This window comes from Myotis nattereri (genome assembly GCF_964212035.1).
Source record: "Myotis nattereri genome assembly, chromosome: 2".
In the NCBI taxonomy this organism is placed as follows: Eukaryota; Metazoa; Chordata; class Mammalia; order Chiroptera; family Vespertilionidae; genus Myotis; species Myotis nattereri.
Genome location: NC_138076.1, coordinates 194,543,684 through 194,565,248, shown reverse-complemented (window position 1 = coordinate 194,565,248; position 21,565 = coordinate 194,543,684). Strand labels below are relative to the sequence as shown.

Below are 21,565 nucleotides of genomic sequence, written 5' to 3'. Positions count from 1 at the left end.
CCTCCTGGGGTCTGCGGCGCAGAGGGAGACACTTAGGCAGGGAGCTGCAGATGGATGCATCCACGTGGGGAGGCACAGATACAGAAACGCAGGGGATGCGAGCAGAGAGACACTGCAGGGGGCTGGGGGGGGGGTGAGAAGTGGGGTGGGGGAGGAGAGAGAGGCACCAGGATCTTGGGGACCAGCGAACCCTCCCAGCCTCTGGGGGTGGGGTGGGGGGAGGTGTACAGGATGCTGCAGTACTGGGGCGGAGCGTGTCTGGGGAGGCTGAGGATGTGGGAATCAAAGGCCAGCTCTCTGGGGTGGCAGCGGAAGCCCAAGGCACAAAAGCAAGCAGCAGCTGGAAACCCCTAGCCTCCTGCCTCAGCTGAGCTCTGGGGGCGGGTTGGGGCAGTGCAGGGAGCTGGGGGCAAGAGTGGGCCTCTGCACAGGCCTAGGATCCTGGCGTGGGGAAGAAAAAATGACCACCATTTGGGGGAAGGTCAGGAATATCCCAGCTTCCTCAAGCACCGAAGCTGAATTTGGGCCCTGGGAAGTGATATCCCCTAGGAGACCCCTTCACTCTCTGCTCACCAAAGACACAGAGAGAGTCCTGTTTCCCTGGGATGAGAACCACTTCAGATGTGAGAGTGCCCCTGCCCCACGGTCTCACCCCAGCCTTCCCCTCAACACCTCCCTGCCCCAAGCTAACTTGTAAACAACTGCACCCGTGACCAGCCTCCTTCCTTTTCTAAACCCTCCTTCCTGACATCTTCCTATTTCCCTGGTTAAAAAAAAAAAATTCTATCTGTTAGTTCACCGAAGGAGGGACACAGGAGGCCAGAACGGTGAGGGATTATGAATTTATTTGATCATCTGCACACCAGGTGGCTGAGCCCCAGATGGCTCCAGCACCCCGGTGATGGGAGTCAGCGGTTTTTAAAGGACTCTAGGCGGGCTTTCTCTGGGCGGAGAATTCTCCGTGCAGGTCCGGATTTTGGGAAGTCTGGAGGGGAGAGATGATGGTCTTAGCAAGTGGATTGTGGTCTCGGCAAGTGGAATGTCCACTGTGGAGTGGCCTAAAGGTCAGTTGTTGGATCAAACCTAACACTCCAGCCTTTTGTTTTATGGAATAGGGACGAAGGTCATATATTCTGTAATTATTTCCTGCTGAGACTGGACTTCAAGATCACAGGGCATTGGCCTTCGATTGTAGTCAGCTGGAATGTTGTATAGATTCCTCCTGGCTGGAGCGAGGGGTTGCGTGAGGGCCTTGAGTGATTTCATTAAGTTTGTCATAATTGACCACAATACCCTCAGTTCCTGCTGCCTCCCTCAGGGGTAGAATGGGCGCGGGAATAGAAGAGGCTGTTGAGGAGGGTGGTCTTTGGGTGGCCCGAGAGCAAGTGTCAGGTGGGAAAAGGCTGTTTTGGAGCTTGCTTTCTTGGGACTTGGGCTCTCAGGGGCTGGTTAGGAGGGTCTTTTTGGGAATCTACTGCAGGTGAGGGAGGGGATGTGTAAGAGGGTGGAGGTCGGTGGTCTGCTGGGTCAAAAGTAGACTCAGAATCAGAAGTGTTAGGGGTAAGATGTTTTGTGTGAAGGAGAAAGCCCTGATGGGTAGAGCAGGACTGAGAGAGAGGAATGGGACTGAAGGTGGAAAAGGCCTGGACGTAGGGAATCTCTGACCATTTTCCATGGCAGTGACAGCAATTATGTTAAATTATGTCTGAAGGTCAGTTCCCAGGGGAGGGGGTATTGATTCCATTCTTTGATCAGACCTCACACTATCAGGCCCCTACCATGTGCTTGGCCCTGGGTAATGATTCTCTCAGGCAGGTCAAGTGCCTGGAGAGAGCTTTTAAAAAAATCTCCCCCTGCCCTGGCTGGTTGCTAAGTGGTTAGAGCATCGGCCCTCAGACCGAGGGGTCCCAGGTTCAATTCCTGGTCAGGGGCATGTTCCCCAGTCCCAGTGGGGGCACGTGGAGGAGGCAACCAGTCCATGTATCTCTCTCATGTTGATGTTCTTGCCCCCCCCCCCCCGCCCACTTCCACTCTCTGAAAATCAGTGGAAAAAATTGGGTGAGGATTTTTAAAAAAGTCTCCTCCCAAACCTCATCAGGAGCCCCCAGCCCCCAGCCCCCCTCTTAACTCCCAAGTCTCCTTGAACAGCCCTGCCTCCTCTGCACACCTCGGGGTGGGAGGCCCTTCCCTTTTCTTTCATCTAATTCATGGTTTTCAGGTTTAAGTGTGTGTCAGTCACCTGGGGGTTTGTGAAAACAGACTGCTAGACCCAGCCCCAGCTTCTGATTCAGCACGTCTAGGTGGGGCCTGCGACTTCTTCGCACTTCTAACCAGCTCCCACCTGCCGCTGCTGCCGCTGCGGATCTGGACTCACAGTGGAGAGTCGCTGCTCTAACCTAATGCTACCCCTTCCTCAAGGTCTATTCAGAACTTTTCTGCAGGTTTCCCCTCCTTCCCCCCACCCCCCACCTCCCACCCCAACCAGCGACCACAGAACCGGCTGCCGCTCTGTCATCGAATGCTGAAACAGCACCTCCTGTGGTGCCCCGGGGAGGCGTGAGAGGGTCGGTCTGCTGGTGCACAGGGCTTTACCTTCTGCTCTTTCTCTCCCTGGCGCCTCACACGCGATCAGGCCCAAGTCCTGGGAATCGCACCTTAAGTCAATCTCTTTTCCCACGTCTCACCGCCACTGTCTGAGTTCAGGCCTCCCCTTCCCTGGCAGGGCTGTTTCAACCCTGACTCCCGTGCTGGTCCTCCTCCCACTCATCTTTCACACAGCACATCCACCCTGCTCAGGCGCCATGCTGGCCTGTCCAATTTTAGTATGTGCTGCTGAAGCCACCACGGTGGGCACTGTGACAGCCTGTAGCTGCCGGTCCCGGTCCCAGGGTGGGGCCTGCGCCAGCACCAGTGGTCAAAACATTCACACCACTCACGAGCCATTTGCAAATCTAATCGTGTCCTCTACATAAAATCCTCCACTGGCCTAGCCGGTTTGGCTCAGTGGACAGAATGTCGGCCTGTGGACTGAAGGGTCCAGGGTTCGATTCCAGTCAAGGGCAAATGCCTGCGTTTCAGGCTCGATCCCCAATGGGGGGCTTGCAGGAGGCAGCCAATCAATGATTCTCTCTCATCGTTGATGTTTCTGTCTCTCTCCCTCTTCCTTCCGCTCTGAAATCAATAAAAAAAATTTTAAAAAAAATCCTCCTCTGGCTCCCAGGGCACAGGGTCGGGTCTGAGCATCCCAGCATCCCAGCATGGCATTCAAAGATCTTCATGACCTGGCCTGGCTCCCTGGTCTCAGTCCCCACCAATTTGCTACTTTCTCGGTCCTTTTCTGTTGGCAGCTGGCAGAGACCCCACCCCTGGCCTGGGCACAGCACTGTGTGGCACATGCTGGTGGGGGTCTGCTTAGAGACATGCACGTCCACGTCCCTGGCTTGGTTGTAGGTTCCTGAAGGGAGCAATTGCCTAGCATCCCTGTATGCCCCAGGCCCAATAAATGCCCGCTACCTAATGATTAGTGTCTCCCTCAGGCTCTGCCCCTTCTTTGGGGGAAGACCCAGGTCCCTCCCTGCCTCAGCAAGGCCACCATGAACCAGGGAACTTCTTTTAGGCACCTGCTCCTGCTGCTGCAACTGGGTGAGTGCTCAGACTTGGGGTGTGGGTGCAGGTGGCCTGGGAGGAGGGGCTGACTGAGAAATGCAAAGGTGGGGGATGGGGTGGAGGTGGGGTAGTGATTGGCTCAAGGCCTGACTCCTTCTTTTCCACCTAGCACTGCTCCTAGGAGCCACTCAGGGGAGAGAAGTGGTGCTGGGTAAGGCAGGAAGCCAGGTGGAGCTGCCCTGCAAAGCTTCCGAGAAGAAGAGCATTCCATTCATCTGGAAAGATTCTGGAGGAATCACGATTGTGAAGACTTTCAAGAATTTAGATTTGTTTAAAGGTAGGGTGGCCCGCTCCCCCTTCAGGAAGAAAGCATTGTGAATTGAGAATCCCTGGTGTCAGCGCTCGGCTCCTAGGAACCTCTGGGGTTCCACAGGGTTCAGGGTGACAGAGACCCAGGTACACGTGTTAGTTTTTTTGTGTGTGTGTTTTTTTTAATTAATTAATTTATTTATTTATTTATTTTTTATTGCTTAAAGTATTACAAAGAGTATTACATATGTCTCCTTTTTTTACCCCCGCCCTTGACAATGCCCTGGCCTCCCCTACCCCCCAGTGTCTTATCTCCATTGGTTATGCTTATATGCATGCATACAAGTCCTTCGGTTGATCTCTTACCCACCCCCCTCCTGCCCTCCCACCCTCCCCGGCCTTCCCGCTGTAGTTTGACAGTCTGTTCGAGGCAGCTCTGCCTCTGTATCTATTTTTGTTCATAAGTTTATAATGGTCTTTATTATCCAGAAATGAGTGAGATCATGTGGTATTTTTCCTTCATTGACTGGCTTATTTCACTTAGCATAATGCTCTCCAGGTCCATCCATGCTGTGGCAAATGGTAAGAGTTCCTTTTTACAGCAGCATAGTATTCCATCGTGTAGATGTACCACAGTTTTCTAATCCATTCATCTACAGATGGGCACTTAGGCTGTTTCCAGATCTTAGCTATGGTGAATTGTGCTGCTATGAACATAGGGGTGCATATATCCTTTCTGATTGGTGTTTCTGGTTTCCTGGGATATATTCCTAGAAGTGGGATCACAGGGTCAAATGGGAGTTCTATTTGTAGTTTTTTGAGGAAACTCACATGTGTTAGTTTTAAGTGATAATTATAACATTGTTTTAAGGAGTTTTTTTTGTTTGTTTTTTTTAATTTTTTTTTTAATCCTCACCTGAGGATATGAGGATATGTTTATTAATTTTAGAGAGAGAGGGAGAGAAGTGAAAGAGAGAAAGAAACATCAATGTTAGAGAAATATCAGTTGGTTGCCTCTCTGAGGCCCCCTGACTAGGGATCAAACCCCCAACCTAGATATATGCCCTGATCAGGAATTGAACCCACAACCTTTTGGTGTATGGGATGATACTCCAACCAACTGAGACACCTGGGCCAGGGCTAGTTTTTTTTTGGTGTGTGTGTGTGTGTGTGTGTGTTTTATAGTGGCCTTCTGTTTATGTCAAGTGATACAGACTTCCTGTTTATTATAGTGATATAAAGTTTCCTTTTAAATGAATTTATTTAATTTTTAAAAAGTTAATCCATTTTAATATATATATATGTATATATATTTCTATTGATTTCAGAGAGGAAGGGAGAGGGAGAGATAGAAACATCAATGATGAGAGAGAATCATTGATTGGCTGCTTCCTGCACGCCCCCACTGGGGATGGAGCCCGCAACCCAGGCACATGCCCTTGATCAGAATCGACCCTGGGACCCTTCAGTTCACAGGCTGATGCTCTATCCACTGAGCAAAACCAGCTAGGGCAAAAGTGAATCCATTTTAAAATCTTACATAAATAGGACAAGTAGCCGAAACCGGTTTGGCTCAATGGATAGAGCCTCGGCCTGCCGACTGAAAGGTCCCAGGTTCGATTCCGGTCAAGGGCATGTACCTGGGTTGCAAGCACATCCCCAGTGGGAGATGTGCAGGAGGCAGCTGATCGGTGTTTCTCTCTTATCGATGTTTCTAACTCTCTATCTCTCTCCCTTCCTCGCTGTAAAAAATCAATAAAATATATTTTAAAAAAAATAGGACAAGTAGATTTGACCAAAATCATGTATAAGGTATGTGAATGGTTGAAGTCTGGGAAATATGGCTGCAGCCCAAGACTCTGATCTTACTAGAGAAGAAACTGTGGCCCTGAGAGGACGCGCCTGCCTGAGCTTATGTACCCAGTGAGTGGCAGCGCTGGGTTGGAGCTTTGGCTCTCCAACGTTCAGCCTAGGCTCCCTGTGGAAAGCTCTCCTCAGTGCCGTCAGACCTGAATTGGCCACAGTGCACAGGAAACCGTGTTTGTTGCAAATGGACATCTCCCGCCCTGGCCAGTGTGCTCAGTGGTTAAGGTGTCCCTCAGTGCACCAAGGGGTCTCGGGTTTGATTCTGGGTCAAGGGTACATTCATGTATTGCAGGTTCGATTCCCAGCTCCTGTCAGGGTGCATTGGGAGACAACCAATCGATGTGTGTCTCTCACATCTCTCTCTCTCTCTCCTCCTCATCCTACTCCCTCCCCCTGCTCCCACTCTCTCTAAAAATCAATGGGAAAATACCCTCCTGTGAGGATTTTTTTTTGTCTCTGGTGCCTTCCATGGCAACTATTTTTTTATTTTTTTTAATTAAATCTTTATTGTTCAGATTATTACAGTTGTTCCTTTTTCCCCCCATAGCTCCCCTCCACCCAGTTCCCACCCCACCCTCCGCCCTTACTCCCCACCCACTGTCCTCATCCATAGGTGCACGATTTTTGTCCAGTCTCTTCCTGCATCCCCCTCACTCCCTTCCCCCCGAGAATAGTCAGTCCACTCCCTTTCTATGCCCCTGATTCTATTATAATCACCAGTTCATTCTGTTTGTCAGATTATTTATTCACTTGATTTTTAGATTCACTTGTTGATAGATGTGTATTTGTTGTTCATAATTTGTATCTGTACCTTTTTCTTCTTCCTCTTCTTAAAGGATACCTTTCAGCATTTCATTTAATACTGGTTTGGTGGTGATGAACTCCTTTAGCTTTTTCTTATCTGTGAAACTCTTTATCTGACCTTCAATTCTGAATGATAGCTTTGCTGGATAAAGTAATCTTGGTTGTAGGCTCTTGGTATTCATCACTTTGAATATTTCTTGCCACTCCCTTCTGGCCTGCAAAGTTTCTGTTGAGAAATCAGCTGACAGTCGTATGGGTACTCCCTTGTAGGTAACTGACTGTCTTTCTCTTGCTGCTTTTAGGATTCTCTCTTTGTCTTTTGCTCTTGGCATTTTAATTATGATGTGTCTTGGCGTGGTCCTCTTTGGGTTCCTTTTGTTTGGGGTTCTCTGCGTTTCCTGGACTTCTAAGTCTATTTCTTTCACCAGGTAGGGGAAGTTTTCTGTCATTATTTCTTCAAATAGGTTTTCAATATCTTGCTCTCTCTCTTTTTCTGGCACCCCCATAATTCAGATGTTGGTAAGCTTGAAGTTGTCCCAGAGGCTCCTTACACTATCTTCATATTTTTGGATTCTTTTTTCTTTTTGCTTTTCCGGTTGGGTGTTTTTTGCTTCTTCGTATTTCAACTCTTTGACTTGATTCTTGTGATCCTCTACTCTGCTGTTGGAAGTCTGTATAATATTCTTTATTTCAGTTAGTGTATGCTTAATTTCTAGTTGGTCCTTTTTCACAACCTCGAGGGTCTCACTAGACTTATTGAGGATCTCACTAAATTTATCGGTGGTCTCACTAGATTTCTTGAGTGTCTCACTAAGTTTATCGATGGTTTCTAGAAAATTCTTGAAAAACCTTAAAAGTGTGGTTTTGAACTCTATATCCAGTAGTTTGCTTTCCTCCATTTCTGTCATTTGTGACCTGTTTCTTTGTCTCTGCATTTTTTATGCTTCCCTGTGTTGAGAGTGGCTTTCTGTGCTAGGTGTCCTATAGGGCCCAGTGGCTCAGCCTCCCCAGTTACCTGAGGTGGACACTTTTGGTGCACCCCCTTGTGGGCTTTGTGCACAGTCTTGTTGTAGTTAAGCCTTGATTGTTTTAGGTATCACTGGGAGGAATTGACCTCCAGGCCAATTGGCTGTGAGAATCAGCTGTGTCTGCAGTGGGAGAACTTCTGTGCTGGAGACACCCTTCTGGGGCAAGACTTGCTTCAGTGGGGTTTTGGTTCTCACTGAGTCTGCCCCCTGAGTGTGTCCCTTATGGATCTGAGGAGTTGTAATCTGGATGGTCCCACTCTGACCACTGGGTACACTGGCTCTTGGATCGCTAAGGAGGTGCTAATTTAGCCTCTGCCTGAGGCTACCCAGCAGGAGCTCAGCTGTGAAGGAATGCAAGCTGCTGTGGGGCCTTGGGCCAGCTGCAGTTGGTTAGGTAATTTTCAGATTGCAAAGGGCCAGGCCTTTCATATGCAAAAGCCTGCGCACAGCTTGGGCGGGGCGGGGTCTCAGGGGATCAACAGGGCAGAGCAAGCAGCTAAGGCTGCTCCTCAGTCCTGCCCTAAGAGGGCCCGCTTCTCAGTGTCCCAGTAATCGTTGCAAGCACCTCTGAGAGAAAGCCACCCTTGAGGTCCAACCGATGACACACAGTCTAGCCCAGCCGTGGGCAAACTACGGCCCTCGGGCCGGATCCGGCCTGTTTGAAATGAATAAAACTAAAAAAAAAAAAAAAAAGACCGTACTCTTTTATGTAATGATGTTTAGCCCAGGGGTGGGCAAACTTTTTGACTCGAGGGGCACAATGCGTTCTTAAACTGGACCGGAGGGCCGGAACAAAAGCATGGATGGAGTGTTTGTGTGAACTAATATAAATTCAAAGTAAACATCATTACATAAAAGGGTATGGTCTTTTTTTTTTTTTTAGTTTTATTCATTTCAAACGGGCCAGATCCAGCCCGCGGGCCATAGTTTGCCCACTGCTGGTCTAGCCCCTCACCGTATGAGTCTGGGTCCCCAGAGACTTGCCCGGAACTGGAGTTCAGAGGAGTCAGGAGCCTGAGACTCCCTCCCGATTGAAAAAGACAACCGTGTCCTCAGCCGCCAGCCCTTTCCGCATGCACCTCCGTACCTCTGCACTTTATTTCCACCCCACACCTCCTCTGAGTCTCAGTGTGCTTTTCTCTTTCCTTCTAGCTATAGAATTTCCACTCAGCCAGCCTTCCTGTGGTTCTGGATGATGTCTGTTTTATCTTTTAGTTGTATTTTTGAAGTGGTTATGCAAGGCAGCAATTTCCGGTGTTTACCTATGCCGCCATCTTGGTTTCTGACCTCTTGTGAGGATTTTTAAAAAAGAAAGAAATGAACATCTCCCCTTCCAGTGCAGATGTTCTTTCTGGGCTCTAAGATTCAGACACCCATATCCACTCTTTAGGTTTGAACATGAAAAAGCCATTGCCTAAAAACTGACAAAACCCCCAACTCCTGATCTCTTTCTGATAAAAATACAAAGCAGAAATCAGCAGATTAACTGTCCCTTGCCTGCCATGTCCTCTCCTCCTTCAAACAGCTACTTCAAGAGGCCCCTATGATCAAACTAACCTTCGTCCTCCCCTGGACCACGGGCCCATTATGGAACTTACACCCTTGGACAGTGCCCAGGACCACAACTCCCACAAACGCTGCAAGCGATTTTCCCGTCCTAAAATTTTATTCTGCTAAATCGCTTGAAATAAATTGACTTTCTGCTAGGAATTTATTTTTATTACTTGTAAAGTTATAAAAATAAAAATAAAAACTTGAAAAAATTATTCAGGTACAGGGTAAAATTTTAAAACCATGCAAATGATATAGTGACAATAAATATTCCTCCTACTTATGATCCCCAGTTCTTTAGCTCTTTTCCCGAGAGACAACTGTTTTAATCACTTTTTATGTTTCCTTCAAGAGATGAACTCTGCATATAGAAGCCCATATGTATATAGCTCCCCCCAATATATTTTTATTGATTTCAGAGAGGAAGGGAGAGGGAGACATAGAAACATCAATGATGACCGGCTGGCCTGGCTCAGTGGTTGAGCATCAACCTATGAACCAAGAGGTCATGGTTCGATTCCTGGGCAGGTACCCTGACCCAGGTTGTGGGCTCAGTCTCCCAGTGTGAGGCATGCAGGAGGCAGCTGATCAATGATTCTCTCTTGTCATTGATGTTTCTATCTCTCGCCCCCTCTCCCTTCCTCACTGAAATCAATAATAAAAATATATTTTAAAAAATGCTGCCGAAACCGGTTTGGCTCAGTGGATAGAGTGTCGGCCTGCAGAATGAAGGGTCCCGGGTTCGATTCCGGTCAAGGGCATGTACCTGGGTTGCGGGCACATCTCCAGTAGGAGATGTGCAGGAGGCAGCTGGTCGATGTTTCTCTCTCATCGATGTTTCTGACTCTCTATCTTTCTCCCTTCCTCTCTGTAAAAAATCAATAAAATATATTTTAAAAAAAATGCACGTAACTGTAGACGTAAAAGACATTTGGGGCATATTTGTTTATGAGACAGTTGAGTTGTTCTGACCTCTGTGACCAGAGTTAATCCAAGTATTCTCATTTACATGTCTTAAAGGGGGAAGCTATTCAGCACATTGTGTGCATACAAAGTCCATTGTTTTTGTACAATAAAATGATATGATTTTTTTAAAAAAATTAGGACTTTCAGTAAAATGAAGAAGATGTATGCATTAGTCTGCTTGGACTGCTATAAGAAAATGCCATAGACTGGGTGGGTCAAAAAACAAACTTATTTTTTCACAGTTCTGGAGGCTGAATGTCTGAGATTAAGGTGCCAGCCAGCATGGTTAGTTCTGAAAGGACTCTCGTCTTGGCCTGCAGATGGCGCCTTCTTGCTGTGTCCTCACTTGGTAGAGGGAGAAAGCAAGCTTTCTGATGCCTTTTCTTATAAGGGCACTAATCACATCATGAGGACCCCATCCTACAACCTCATCTCAATCTAATTATCTCCCAAAGGCCCCATCTCCAAATACCATCATATTGAGTGTTAGGGCTTCAACATATGAATTTTGGAGGGACAGTTCAGAACATACTTTTCACTATAGCTCCCAATAAGTGTAACAGAAAATCCTGGAAATTATATGTAAAACTAACATAAGAAGATTTTGAAAGTTGCAGAGAAGAGGGCAGACAGGTAGGGGCCTCAGGACCTGAGGAACGACATGTAGTGAGTTTTCTTGTTGCCTTATATATTCCAGTCTTGGAGCTGAAGAAGCTGGTAAGCTGAAAACACCAATGGGCACAGACAAAAATAAGTCTCAACAAAAGCCTGTGTTTTCTAGACAAAGGACCAGGAAAGGAGCAACTTAGAAAGATAAAACACTTTTAGATAATAACTGCTCTACTTTAGACAAACACCAGAGAAAAACACTGTGGCCCACAAAAAGAATGAAAAGTTTCACATGTATATGCTCAGAAAGATATGAAGCATATTTTGTTAAGTGGAAAGAGTAAGCTATATATGTGATATGTTCTCATTTTAATTTAAAAATACAATGTGTGTGAATATATGTTTACATGAGCTAAGAAAAAAGCATGGAGGAATCCACACCAAACTGTATAGTAGTATTAGGAGGCTGGGCCAAGGAAAAGGGAAGTGTTGAGTCTGTATAATTTTCCTAATTCAAATAATTAACTTAGAAAGTAAAGATTAACTTAATGCAACTCTAAAAATGTATATTATGAATAGTTTCCATTTCTCTTAAAAATATATTTCTTTTATTTATTTCGGAGAGAAAGGGAGAAGGAGAGAGAGATAGAAATATCAATGATGAGAGAGAATCATTGATTGGCTGACTCCTGCACGCCCCATACTGGGGATCAAGCCTGCAACCCGGGCGTGTGCCCTTGGTCGGAATAGAACCTGGGACCCTTCAGTCTGCAGGCTGACACTCTATCCACTAAGCCAAACCGGCTAGGGCTAGTTTCCATTTCATTAAAATTATTTATAGATATCGTTTTTGGTAGCACCCTAATATTCTATCCAATTCACGTACTCTAATATGCAAGCCATTATCCTCTTGTCTAATGTTGGATCCTATTAACAAACACTATAGTTATTATTTTTGTACCCATATTTTGGTTTGAAATTTTAAATTATTGTTTAATTTTTTTATTTATTGATTTTAGAGAGAGGAAGGAAGGAGGGAGAGAGAAAGAAAGAAACACTGGTTTGTTGTTCCACTTATTTATGCATTCGTTGGTTGCTTCTTGTATGTGCCCTGACCAGAGATCAAATCTGCAACCTGGGCATATAGGGATGACCCTCTAACAAACTGAGCTACCCAGCCAAGGCTTAAATTATTGTTTTAAGGACATAGTTCTAGAAATGAAATTAAGGATATGAATTTTTAAAAACAGTTGACATATACTGCATGATTGCTTCCAGGAAGGTTCTATGTATTTTCAGTAAGTCTGGATGTTACTTTGTGCCACTCTCACTGGTACCCTTGCCAGCACTGAGCAGTATTAGTATTTAATTTTTTGTGGGTTTTTTTTTTTTTTTTTACTAATTTGACAGTTGAAAATGTCATTGTTATTTTACTTTGCATTTCTTTGATCACCTGTGAGATTGAAACAATGTGCTTCTTTCTAAAAATTTTTAAGTCTCTGTGTCAATGCTTTTGTTCTCTTTTGGTGATTTGAGTTTTCTGCAGAGCAGCTCCCTTCCCCAACTTCCTGATCTCTGACAAAGGCAGTGTCATTCTCCTGATTCCCCCACTTTCTGAACCAAGAGTTAAAAAAAAAAAAATTTCTTTTCTTTTTTTTTGTGTGTGAAACCCAAATATATTTCTATTTAAAAATGCTCAAGAGACTTTAAAAAGGCCCAAAGGCCCAAAAGCCCAAAGACGTCCAGGTTTAATTTCAGATCATCCTGACTTGGCGTACTTCCGTTTCTCCTTTTGTGAGGCATCGATTTGATCCTTGTTAATGAGACACCTCGGCAATTCTAGTCGGATTGTGGTGACATCTTGTGACTCCCAGTATCTGTCATAAATGGCCATCAGGTTATGAACGATGAGAAACATAAGACCAGAAATAAGCACGAGACATCTGCAGATTTTACTTTAATATCCTTTCTGAATTATTCTTTGCAACCAAGCCCAGTGATCAATTTGAGTAGGGGAGGTCATGATGAGTGTCACCTGCAAAGACTAGTATTAAATGCAGCTCTTTCAGAAAGAAACCAGCAAACACCCTTCAAGATGAAACAGCCCAATTTTTTCTGCTTCAATCCCTGGTTTCCTATCCATCACCAACTATGGCCATTCCTTCCTTTGGCGTGTTTTTCTGTCCCATCTTCTTTGTCCCCATGGGAATGCCACGGTCATTCACCAAGGCCATGTGCCTCTCCGCTACTACAATTCTCTCTGCTAATAATTAGTCTCTCTCACTTTGATTTCTCTTCCACCCGTTGCAGCACTGACTTCCAAAGCAATGCTCTCCACATCTCACTCTCTAGACCATTAGTCTAATCTAGAAGCTTCTGCCTGACATTCACCCCAGCATCACTTCCCAGCCAGAAACCTCCACACCCCGGTGGTTTCCTCAGTGCTTTGAGGTGGTTGCCCATTGGAGCTTCCCTCCTTCCTGGATGACCTCACTGCTCCCCTTCCCTCTAGTCCACTGCCTTTACCTCTTTTAAGTCTTGATTCAACACTGGTCTCCTCCATGAATTCATCCCAGACCCAACCACACTCTTGACTTTTCACACCATCCTGCAATCGCTTTTGCAAAGTATAGGACAGCCTGGACATGTGGGCCATGATGGGCTCAGAAGAGGAAAAGGAAAGCAAGGAGGAAGAATTCTTTTAGGGAAAGGGGGATACATTTTGAATCAACTGAGTTTGGGTGATGTCAGGCTAATCTGATAAAATTATCCCCTTGGGCCACTGGAAATGTAGGCCCAGAATTGAGGAGAGGTTGGGAGTATCAACTGGGGAATCATCTGCAGAGCTGATGGGGGATGCAGTGGAATTTAGAGTATCTATAGAAATGGGGAAGAGGATCCAAGACAGAGTCTAGGGCAGTGATAGCGAACCTATGACACGCGTGTCAGAGGGAACACGCGAACTCAATTTTTGGTTGATTTTTCTTTGTTAAATGGCATTTAAATATCAAATAAATATCAAAAATATAAGTCTTTGTTTTACTATGGTTGCAAATATCAAAAAATTTCTATATGTGACATGGCACCAGAGTTAAGTTAGGGTTTTTCAAAATGCTGACACGCCGAGCTCAAAAGGTTCGCCATCACTGCCCTAGGGTAACACCTAAATGTGGTTGTCAGAATCAGAGTCCAAAAGGAAAGAAAGGGAAAGGTGCTTAGATATGGAGGAGAGAATCAAGAGAGGTGAAACATGGGGCAGAACTAAAGAAGGCTACACTTTCAAGAGTTCTGGTAAATTGTGGAGGAACATAGTAGGATTTCAGAAAAATTGGGGAACTAAACAATGTGTAGCTCCAAGGGAAAGGGCAAGTAGGGTAGGAACAACTGAAGGGACAAATGAAAGGGGTGTTGGGTGAGTGATGGAGGAGGGTCCATGTCCTCAGGGTGGTGGACATGGGCAGGGCTGGGCTGTGCCCAGGGCTACAGGTTTCTAGAGAGGATGAGCCTGAGCAGTGGGGAAGGGGGGATGAGGTCTGGAAGAGGAGAGAAGGGAGAATGCATGGCCAACATGGCATCCAGTCTCCCGCACCAAGGCCAATATAGGAAGAGGGCCTATGACTGCTCAGGTGGCAGAGATGGTGCGGAGAGGGTTGGGGATGGGGCTTTATCTCAGTCACCTTCTTCCCACCCCAGCAAATATGCATTCCAAGTAAAAAATGGTGTGTTTGCTATGTAAATGTGGCTTCTAAACCCTCCACAGGGATTCTGGAGCTGCCACTGCACAGGGGGAAATGGTTAGTGAACAAGGACTTCCTCTCGGTGATAGTTGTTAGATACTAAAAGAGGAGACGGCATGTCCATGCCTGAGGAACGAGTACTGCATAGCGTACTAGGGCTTCACAGTGTACCGAACCGGCCTGGATTTTAATTCCATTCCACCACTTACTGGAGTCAAAATTCAAAAGGCAGAAAAGGGGCCCAGCGGAGTGGCTCAGTTGGTTGAGTCATCATGTGCACTAAAAGGTTGCCCATTCGATTCCCAGCCAGGGCACATACCTGGGTTGTGGGTTTGATCCCCGGTTGGGGCCTATAAGGAAGACAACTGATTGATGTTCTCTCTCTCTCTCTCTCTCTCTCTCTCTTTCTCTCTCTCTCTCTCTCTTTCTCTGTCTCATCTCTAAGCATGTTCTCAGGTGAGAATTAATTTTTTTAAAAAGGCACAAAAGGGTATATAGTGAAAAGCCCCCTTCCCACACCTTTCTCAAGGGTATTCACTTCCTATCCCACAGGGGCAACCAAGGTTACCATTTTATTATGCTTACTTGTAGAAATATTTGTTCATATACAAGGTAGATAGATGGATAAAGACAGATACATTTCCCACTCTTTTAAAAATATTTTTTTATTGATTTCAGAGAGGAAGGGAGAGGGAGAGCTAGAAACATCAATAATGAGAATCATTGATTGGCTGCCTCCTGCACGCCCCACACAGGGAATCAAGCCCACAACCCAGGCATGTGCCCTGACCGGAATCAAACCATGACCTCCTGGTTCATAGGTCAACAGTCATCCACTGATCCATGCAGTCAGGCTCCCACTCCTTTTTAAACAAATGGTAGCGTATTTAATATCTTGCTTTATTCTTTTTCTTTTCTTTTCTTTTTTTTAAAATATATTTTATTGATTTTTGACAGAGAGGAAGGGAGAGAGATAGAGAGTCAGAAACATCGATGAGAGAGAAACATCGATCAGCTGCCTCCTGCACATCTCCCACTGGGGATGTGCCCGCAACCCAGGTACATGCCCTTGACCAGAATCGAACCTGGGACCCTTGAGTCCGTAGGCCAACGCTCTATCCGCTGAGCCAAACCGGTCCTGGCTTGCTTTATTCTTATATATTATTCCATCTCAGTATATAAAGAACTTCCTCATTCTTCTTTCATAGCAACCCACTGAATGGGTGAACTATAATTTAACCTATCTTTTCTTGGTAGTCATTTAGTTTTGTATGTGCACTTGCAATTCTGGTATCTATACTAATAAAAGCCTAGGTCAGTGGTGGGCAAACTGCAGCTCGGCAAACTGCGGCTCGCGAGCCACACGCGGCTTTTTGGCCTCTTGAGTGCGGCTCTTCCACAAAATACCGGCTCTTCCACAAAATACCCACTTCTGCGCATGGGCCATGAAGTTTCTTTTTTTTCTTTTTCCCCATGAAGTTTCAATAGCACTGTACGTGCACGCCCGCACGTGGTATTTTGTGGAAGAGCCACACTCAAGGGGCCAAAGAGCCGCATGTGGCTCGCGAGCCAAGGTTTGTCGACCACGGGTCTAGGTGGTCCTTGTGCCCTCACACCCTCGCACGAGATGGCCACCATAAGATGGCTGCACGCACAGCAAAAGCTGGGCCCGGTGGGGCCACTCCATGCGGTGAGGCCTGGGGGTCCTGCAGCTCCATGCGGCATGGAGGAGGCCGGTCTCAGCGGAGGAGGCAGGTTGTGGCAGGCGAGGGCAGTTGTGGGCAGTTGGGCCAGCAGGGGAGGGCAGTTGGGGGTGATCAGGCTGGCAGGGGAGCAGTTAGGCATCAATCAGGCCAGCAGGGGAGCAGTTAGGGGGTGATCAGGCTGGCAGGCAGGCGAGCGGTTAGGAGCCAGTAGTCCCGGATTGTGAGAGGGATGTCCAACTGCCAGTTTAGGCCCGATCCCACAGGGGTCCCACATTGGAGAGGGTGCAGGCCAGGCTGAGGGACACCCCCCGCCACGTGCACGAATTTTGTGCACCAGACCACTAGTATATTACAAATTACTTTCCAAAGAAATTACACTGGTTTAGGTTCCTGTCATCATTATGTAAAGAAGAGTTTGGGCAACTACTTAATCTCTCTGAGCTTCAGTTTCCTTATCTGCAAAATAAGCAAAACAGTGCTATTTGTTGGTTGTTGTGCAGATTATTTGGGATGGTGCATGTAAAGTGTTTGGCATATAAAAGCTGATGTTTTCTAAATATGATATTACTTTATTTTGGATTAGTGAGATATTGTCCTGGCCAGGTAAATGCATGTGATGGGACCTCCTTGCCAGCCTGGGGTTCTCTGACTAGGACAAGGGCAGATTCTGCAGGAAATTAGTAAATCAGATGAGAAGAGTTGTGAGCCGTGCCTTCACCAGGGGTACCATGTCTCCAGCATACCACAACCTCCTCCCTATGACTTCTACTCCCAGGTCCCTCCAAGCTGAAAGATCGTGTCCATTCAGCAAAATCTCTGTGGAATCAAGGATCCTTTCCTCTGATCATCAGTAATCTTGAGATAACAGACTCAGGGATTTATAGCTGTACAGTGGACAACAAGCAAACAGAAGTGGAACTTGTGGTGTTCAAATGTGAGTAGGGCAGACCTGGGGTACAGACACCTCCAGCCAATCACCCTCCCCTTCCCTCCTATCCCTTCACCCAAATCAGGGCCAAACTAGCTGTCAGTATTTCAATAGTCCAGTGCCAAATGAGACTGACCACCACATCTCCTCAAACCCTCCTCAAGCCTTGGGTCAGATATGGAGGAGAGGAAAAAAGCTAAAGGGAGGGAAGGAGAAGGGCAAGGACCAGAGGAAGGGCGGGGGGGGGGGGGGGGAGACAAGGAAAGAGAGGAGAAGGAGGAGGATGGAAGTGGGGAAGAAGAAGAGGAAAGCCCTGCCTAGGGCTGGGGGTGGGCAGCTGGGCATTGACTGAGAGAAGGATGTTGGGACAGGGGTAATGGAGACACTCTTGGTTTCCCGGCTTCTTCCCTTCTCCTTGGGGATAGAGTGTGTGTGACACAGGTGACCTGCTCTCTCCACAGTGAATGCCAATTTGGATATCAAAAATCGCATCCAGCTGCTGCAGGGACAGAGCCTGACCTTGACCTTGGAGAGCCCCCCTGGTAGAAACCCTTCAGTAGAATGGAAAGTTCCTGGGAATGAAAAGCAAAATAGGGGCAAGAGCCTCTCACTGTCCCAGCTGAAGTCGCAGAACAGTGGCACCTGGACATGCACCGTCTCCCAGGACATGAAGAAACTGGTGTTTGAAATAAACATCTTGGTGCTGGGTAAGTGCTGCTCCTCTCTCCTGCAGACCCCCCCCTTCTCCTCACGCCCCCTTCTACACCCCCACCTCAAAGGCTGACAGACCCTCCCTCTGCTCTCATTGCTCTGCTCCTGGGTCTGGTACTAGAGGACAGAGGGAGGCCAGGGCCAGGCTCCCCCAAAGCTGAAGTCTATCCTAGGGATACACGGGGCCCTCTCTTCCTCAGGGTGGTGGACATGGAGGAAGGAAGGGAGATGGGATGGCAGGATGTGAGGGGCCCCCTAGACCCCTGAAGGAGGCCCCAAAGGAGGAGTGTCAAGGACACCTATTTTCTTTGTTGCCTCCACTCCCCACTCACCCACCCATTTGCAAATCCACTTACTCACTGGGGGATACTAGCCAGCCCTGAGGAAATGCTACATTCATCTTTAGAATCCTGAGCTAGGCACGGGGGTGGGGGTGGGGGGACCGAATGCAGGTCTTGTCCTCCACGGGTGCTTGTGTGACACAAGGTGGGGCAGTGTCTGCACTTGGATTCAAATCCTGGCTCTGACAACCTTGGACAAGTTACTAAACCTATCTGTGCCTTGGATTCTGTAAAGTGGGGATGATGCTCACCGTGATGTACCCACCTTGTGGTGTCATGGTAAGAATCAACGCAATGTAAGGCCCGTAGAACAGAGCCTGGCACATAGTCAGCCTATGTAAGTGTTTGCTCTTATCTTGTGAAGGGTGCTAACTTAAGCACCTAAGAAATGCAGGCCAGCCCAGCTCATGAGGCTGTGGTTGAGTGTCAACCCAGGAATCAAAAGGTCGAAGGTTCAATTCCTGGTCAGGGCACATGCCGGGTTTGTGAGCTCCATCTCCAGTAGAGGTGCATGCAGGAGGCAGCTGATTGATGATATTTCTCTTTCATCGATGTTTCTGTCTCACTCTAACAATCAATAAAACCATATTAAAAAATGAATAAATAAATGCAGGCCAAATACCTTCTGTGCTCCCGGATCCTAAGGAAGGAGAGGACGCCTCTGGCTGGGCTGTTCTATGAGGGCTTCCAGGGGGAAGAGGAACGTGCTGGGGTGGAGAGATGAGAGGGATTAGAGAGCTAGATGGGAATTTAAGGGCCTGAAATGACAACCTGGGTGTTTGAAGGCACCTGGTCCCCTTCCATCTTTTTGCTGCCCCCACCAAATGCCTACCCCACTTTGTACACCCTTATCCTTCTATCTCCTTCTAATCCAGGTTCTCTCCCTTCCTACCTCCAGCTTTCCGGAACGTCTGTGACACAGTCTATACAAAAGTGGGGGAGCCCGTGGAGTTCTCCTTCCCACTTACCTTTGAGGATGAAAACCTGGTCGGGGAGCTGAGGTGGCAGGAGGAGGGGACCTCCTCCCCTCAGCCCTGGATCACCTTCTCCTTGGAGAACAGAAAGGTGACCGTGAAGAAGGTTCAAAAGAAGATCCAGCTGAAGGAGACACTGCCGCTGACCTTCAGCCTGCCCCAGGCCTCGCTTCAGGACGTTGGTTCTGGACACCTGACCCTGAATCTCAGCCAGGGGCAGTTGCATCAGAAAGTGAACCTCGCGGTGATGAGAAGTGAGGAGCCGGGCTGAGAAGGGGAAGACGGGGACAGGAGGTGGAGGGGCCTGACCAGGGCTCCTTCTAAGGCAGGACTGGCCCCCAAAGGGATGCCTAAGCCCTGGTTGTCTGATGGGGCTGATGGAGGGCCCACTGGTGTGAGGCTGGTTTTGAACTAAAACTGGAATCCATATGTCCTTCCCTGACATCTGTGAGCCAGCCTCGGGCACATTCCACTGAGAATCCCCAAAGGGCATATGCTGACAACCAGGGTTCTAGTTCTGTCTCTGTCTCCCCACCCCCACCATGACCCTGGCTAAGCCCCCTACCTGCGTGTGTCTGCTTTCTACTAATGAGGATGACCACATTTGCTCTGAGTGTACTAGTGATGATGGCAATGTCAGGCTCCACACTGAGTTCTTCACTTCTCTGTTTCCTTCATCACCATAACAACCCCACAAGCAATGATGGCTAATACTTGATGCTTCCCACATGCCAGGCCCCATTTAAGAGCCCTACAAGTACTTGTGCATTAATAATTGTCTGGGGCTCAGGTTGCTAAGTAACTTGCTCAGAGACACAGATCAGATCGTAAGCTGTGGGGCTGGGATTTGAACCCAAGACTGTTCTGTTGGACCTCAAAAGCTGTGTTTTCTCTGTTAAAGCTGGATGACAATGTGCTTGAGATGCCAAAAGAGGAACTCCCATGTGAAGTGTCCTTGTGATTGCTCTACTGATTCCCCTTAGAGCATGGAGGTGCCAAGAACTCAGAAGTCCAGGCTCCTAACCTCAGGTTCTTGTCCCGCTACAGTGACTAAGTCCCAGAACCAACTGACCTGTGAGGTGTTGGGGAACAACATCTCCCAGCTGATGCTGAGCTTGAAGCTGGACAACCAGACTGCAAAGGTCTCAGGTCATCCAAAGCTGGTGCAGGTGAAGGACCCTGAGGCGGGGAGGTGGCATTGTCTACTGACTGACAACAACAAAGTCCTGCTGGAATCCAATGTCGAGGGTGAGTGAGGCCTAAGCCCAAGCCCCTGCCTGCTCAGCTGTGGGACCTTCCCAGGGTCGGCAAAGAAAACGCAGAGTCCCAGCCTCCCAAGTCTCCTGAGAGAGGTGGGTTATGTGCATGGTGCCCGGACACAGGCGTGATAAGGTGAAGTAGGGTATGGTCCTGGACCCTAGGGACCCACCTGTAGCCCTGAAAGTTCCCAACTGCCCAAGGTCTGCGGCCCATGAATGGGGCCCACCTGACCAAGAGTCCCCATCCTTGCTCCTTTCCTAACCCAGCCACAAGCACTCGCCCATGTGTGTGTGTGGAAGGCACATAGGATGGACCACTGCTCCTAGCTCCCCAGAGTGCCCTGTAGTCTTCAAACCTTAAAATCCCTTCCCCAGTCTTTCCCCTCCAGCCTGGTGGCCTGGGAGAGCCCAGAGGGCCCTGCCCCAGTCTCCCAACCCCAGCATCAGGCCCAAGTGTGGCTGGGCAGCCAGGCCTTCCTCAGGCCTCCAGAGTGCGGTGCCCAGAGGGAAGGTAATGTGAGCTGAACCCAACTCTCTTCTCTCTTGCAGTTTTGTACTCAGAGTTAATCCAGACCTCGCCAAAGCTCCTGGCCATTGTGCTGGGGGGAGTAGGTGGCTTTCTGATTTTCACTGCGTTCTGCATCTTCTGCTGTGTCAAATGCTGGCACCGAAGGGTGAGTGAACCTCCTTAGACCTCAATCCCCGCCCCCCCCCCCCCGCCCACCCATACACACACATAGCGACTAGGGTGTCCTGTCTATGTGACCTGCTTCTGCTCTGTTTCTCTCTACCCACCATCGAGTTCCCTTATTGCAGACTGGGCTCTGTCCCAGATCCCAGGGAGGGAGAGGCAGGAAGGAGCAGAGAGTGAACTCTGGGACAGATGGCCTCAGCCACAGTATCTGCTTCTCCTCTCCCAGCTTTCCCCACTCCCCCCTCCAAGGGGCACCTCCCTTCTGGAGGCCTGGGACCCTCACTACTCCTCTCCTTCTTCCTGGACAGCGCCAGGCAGTGCGGATGTCTCAGATCAAGAGACTCCTCAGTGAGAAGAAGACCTGCCAATGCCCCCAGTAAGGAACTGGGGGGGCGGGGGGGATGAAAGGGGGGTGAGAATGGGAGGGCTAGGGGGAGAGGAGGAGGGGGAGGAGGGATGCAGATGAGGAGATGGGG

At 48.1% G+C, this 21,565-nt stretch overlaps 1 protein-coding gene across 1 annotated transcript; it reads left to right on the top strand.

Annotated features, from left to right (window-relative positions):
- Positions 1-1,001: 1,001 nt before the first annotated feature.
- Positions 1,002-21,441, top strand: CD4 (CD4 molecule; the record flags this gene model as incomplete). The annotated part of the gene is made up of 9 exons (XM_081084031.1): positions 1,002-1,064; positions 3,537-3,642; positions 3,776-3,943; positions 16,958-17,116; positions 17,572-17,817; positions 19,061-19,390; positions 20,184-20,384; positions 20,945-21,069; positions 21,316-21,441. 9 exons carry the CDS (start codon positions 1,002-1,004, stop codon positions 21,439-21,441), a joined length of 1,524 nt encoding a protein of 507 aa, XP_080940157.1.
- Positions 21,442-21,565: the final 124 nt, after the last annotated feature.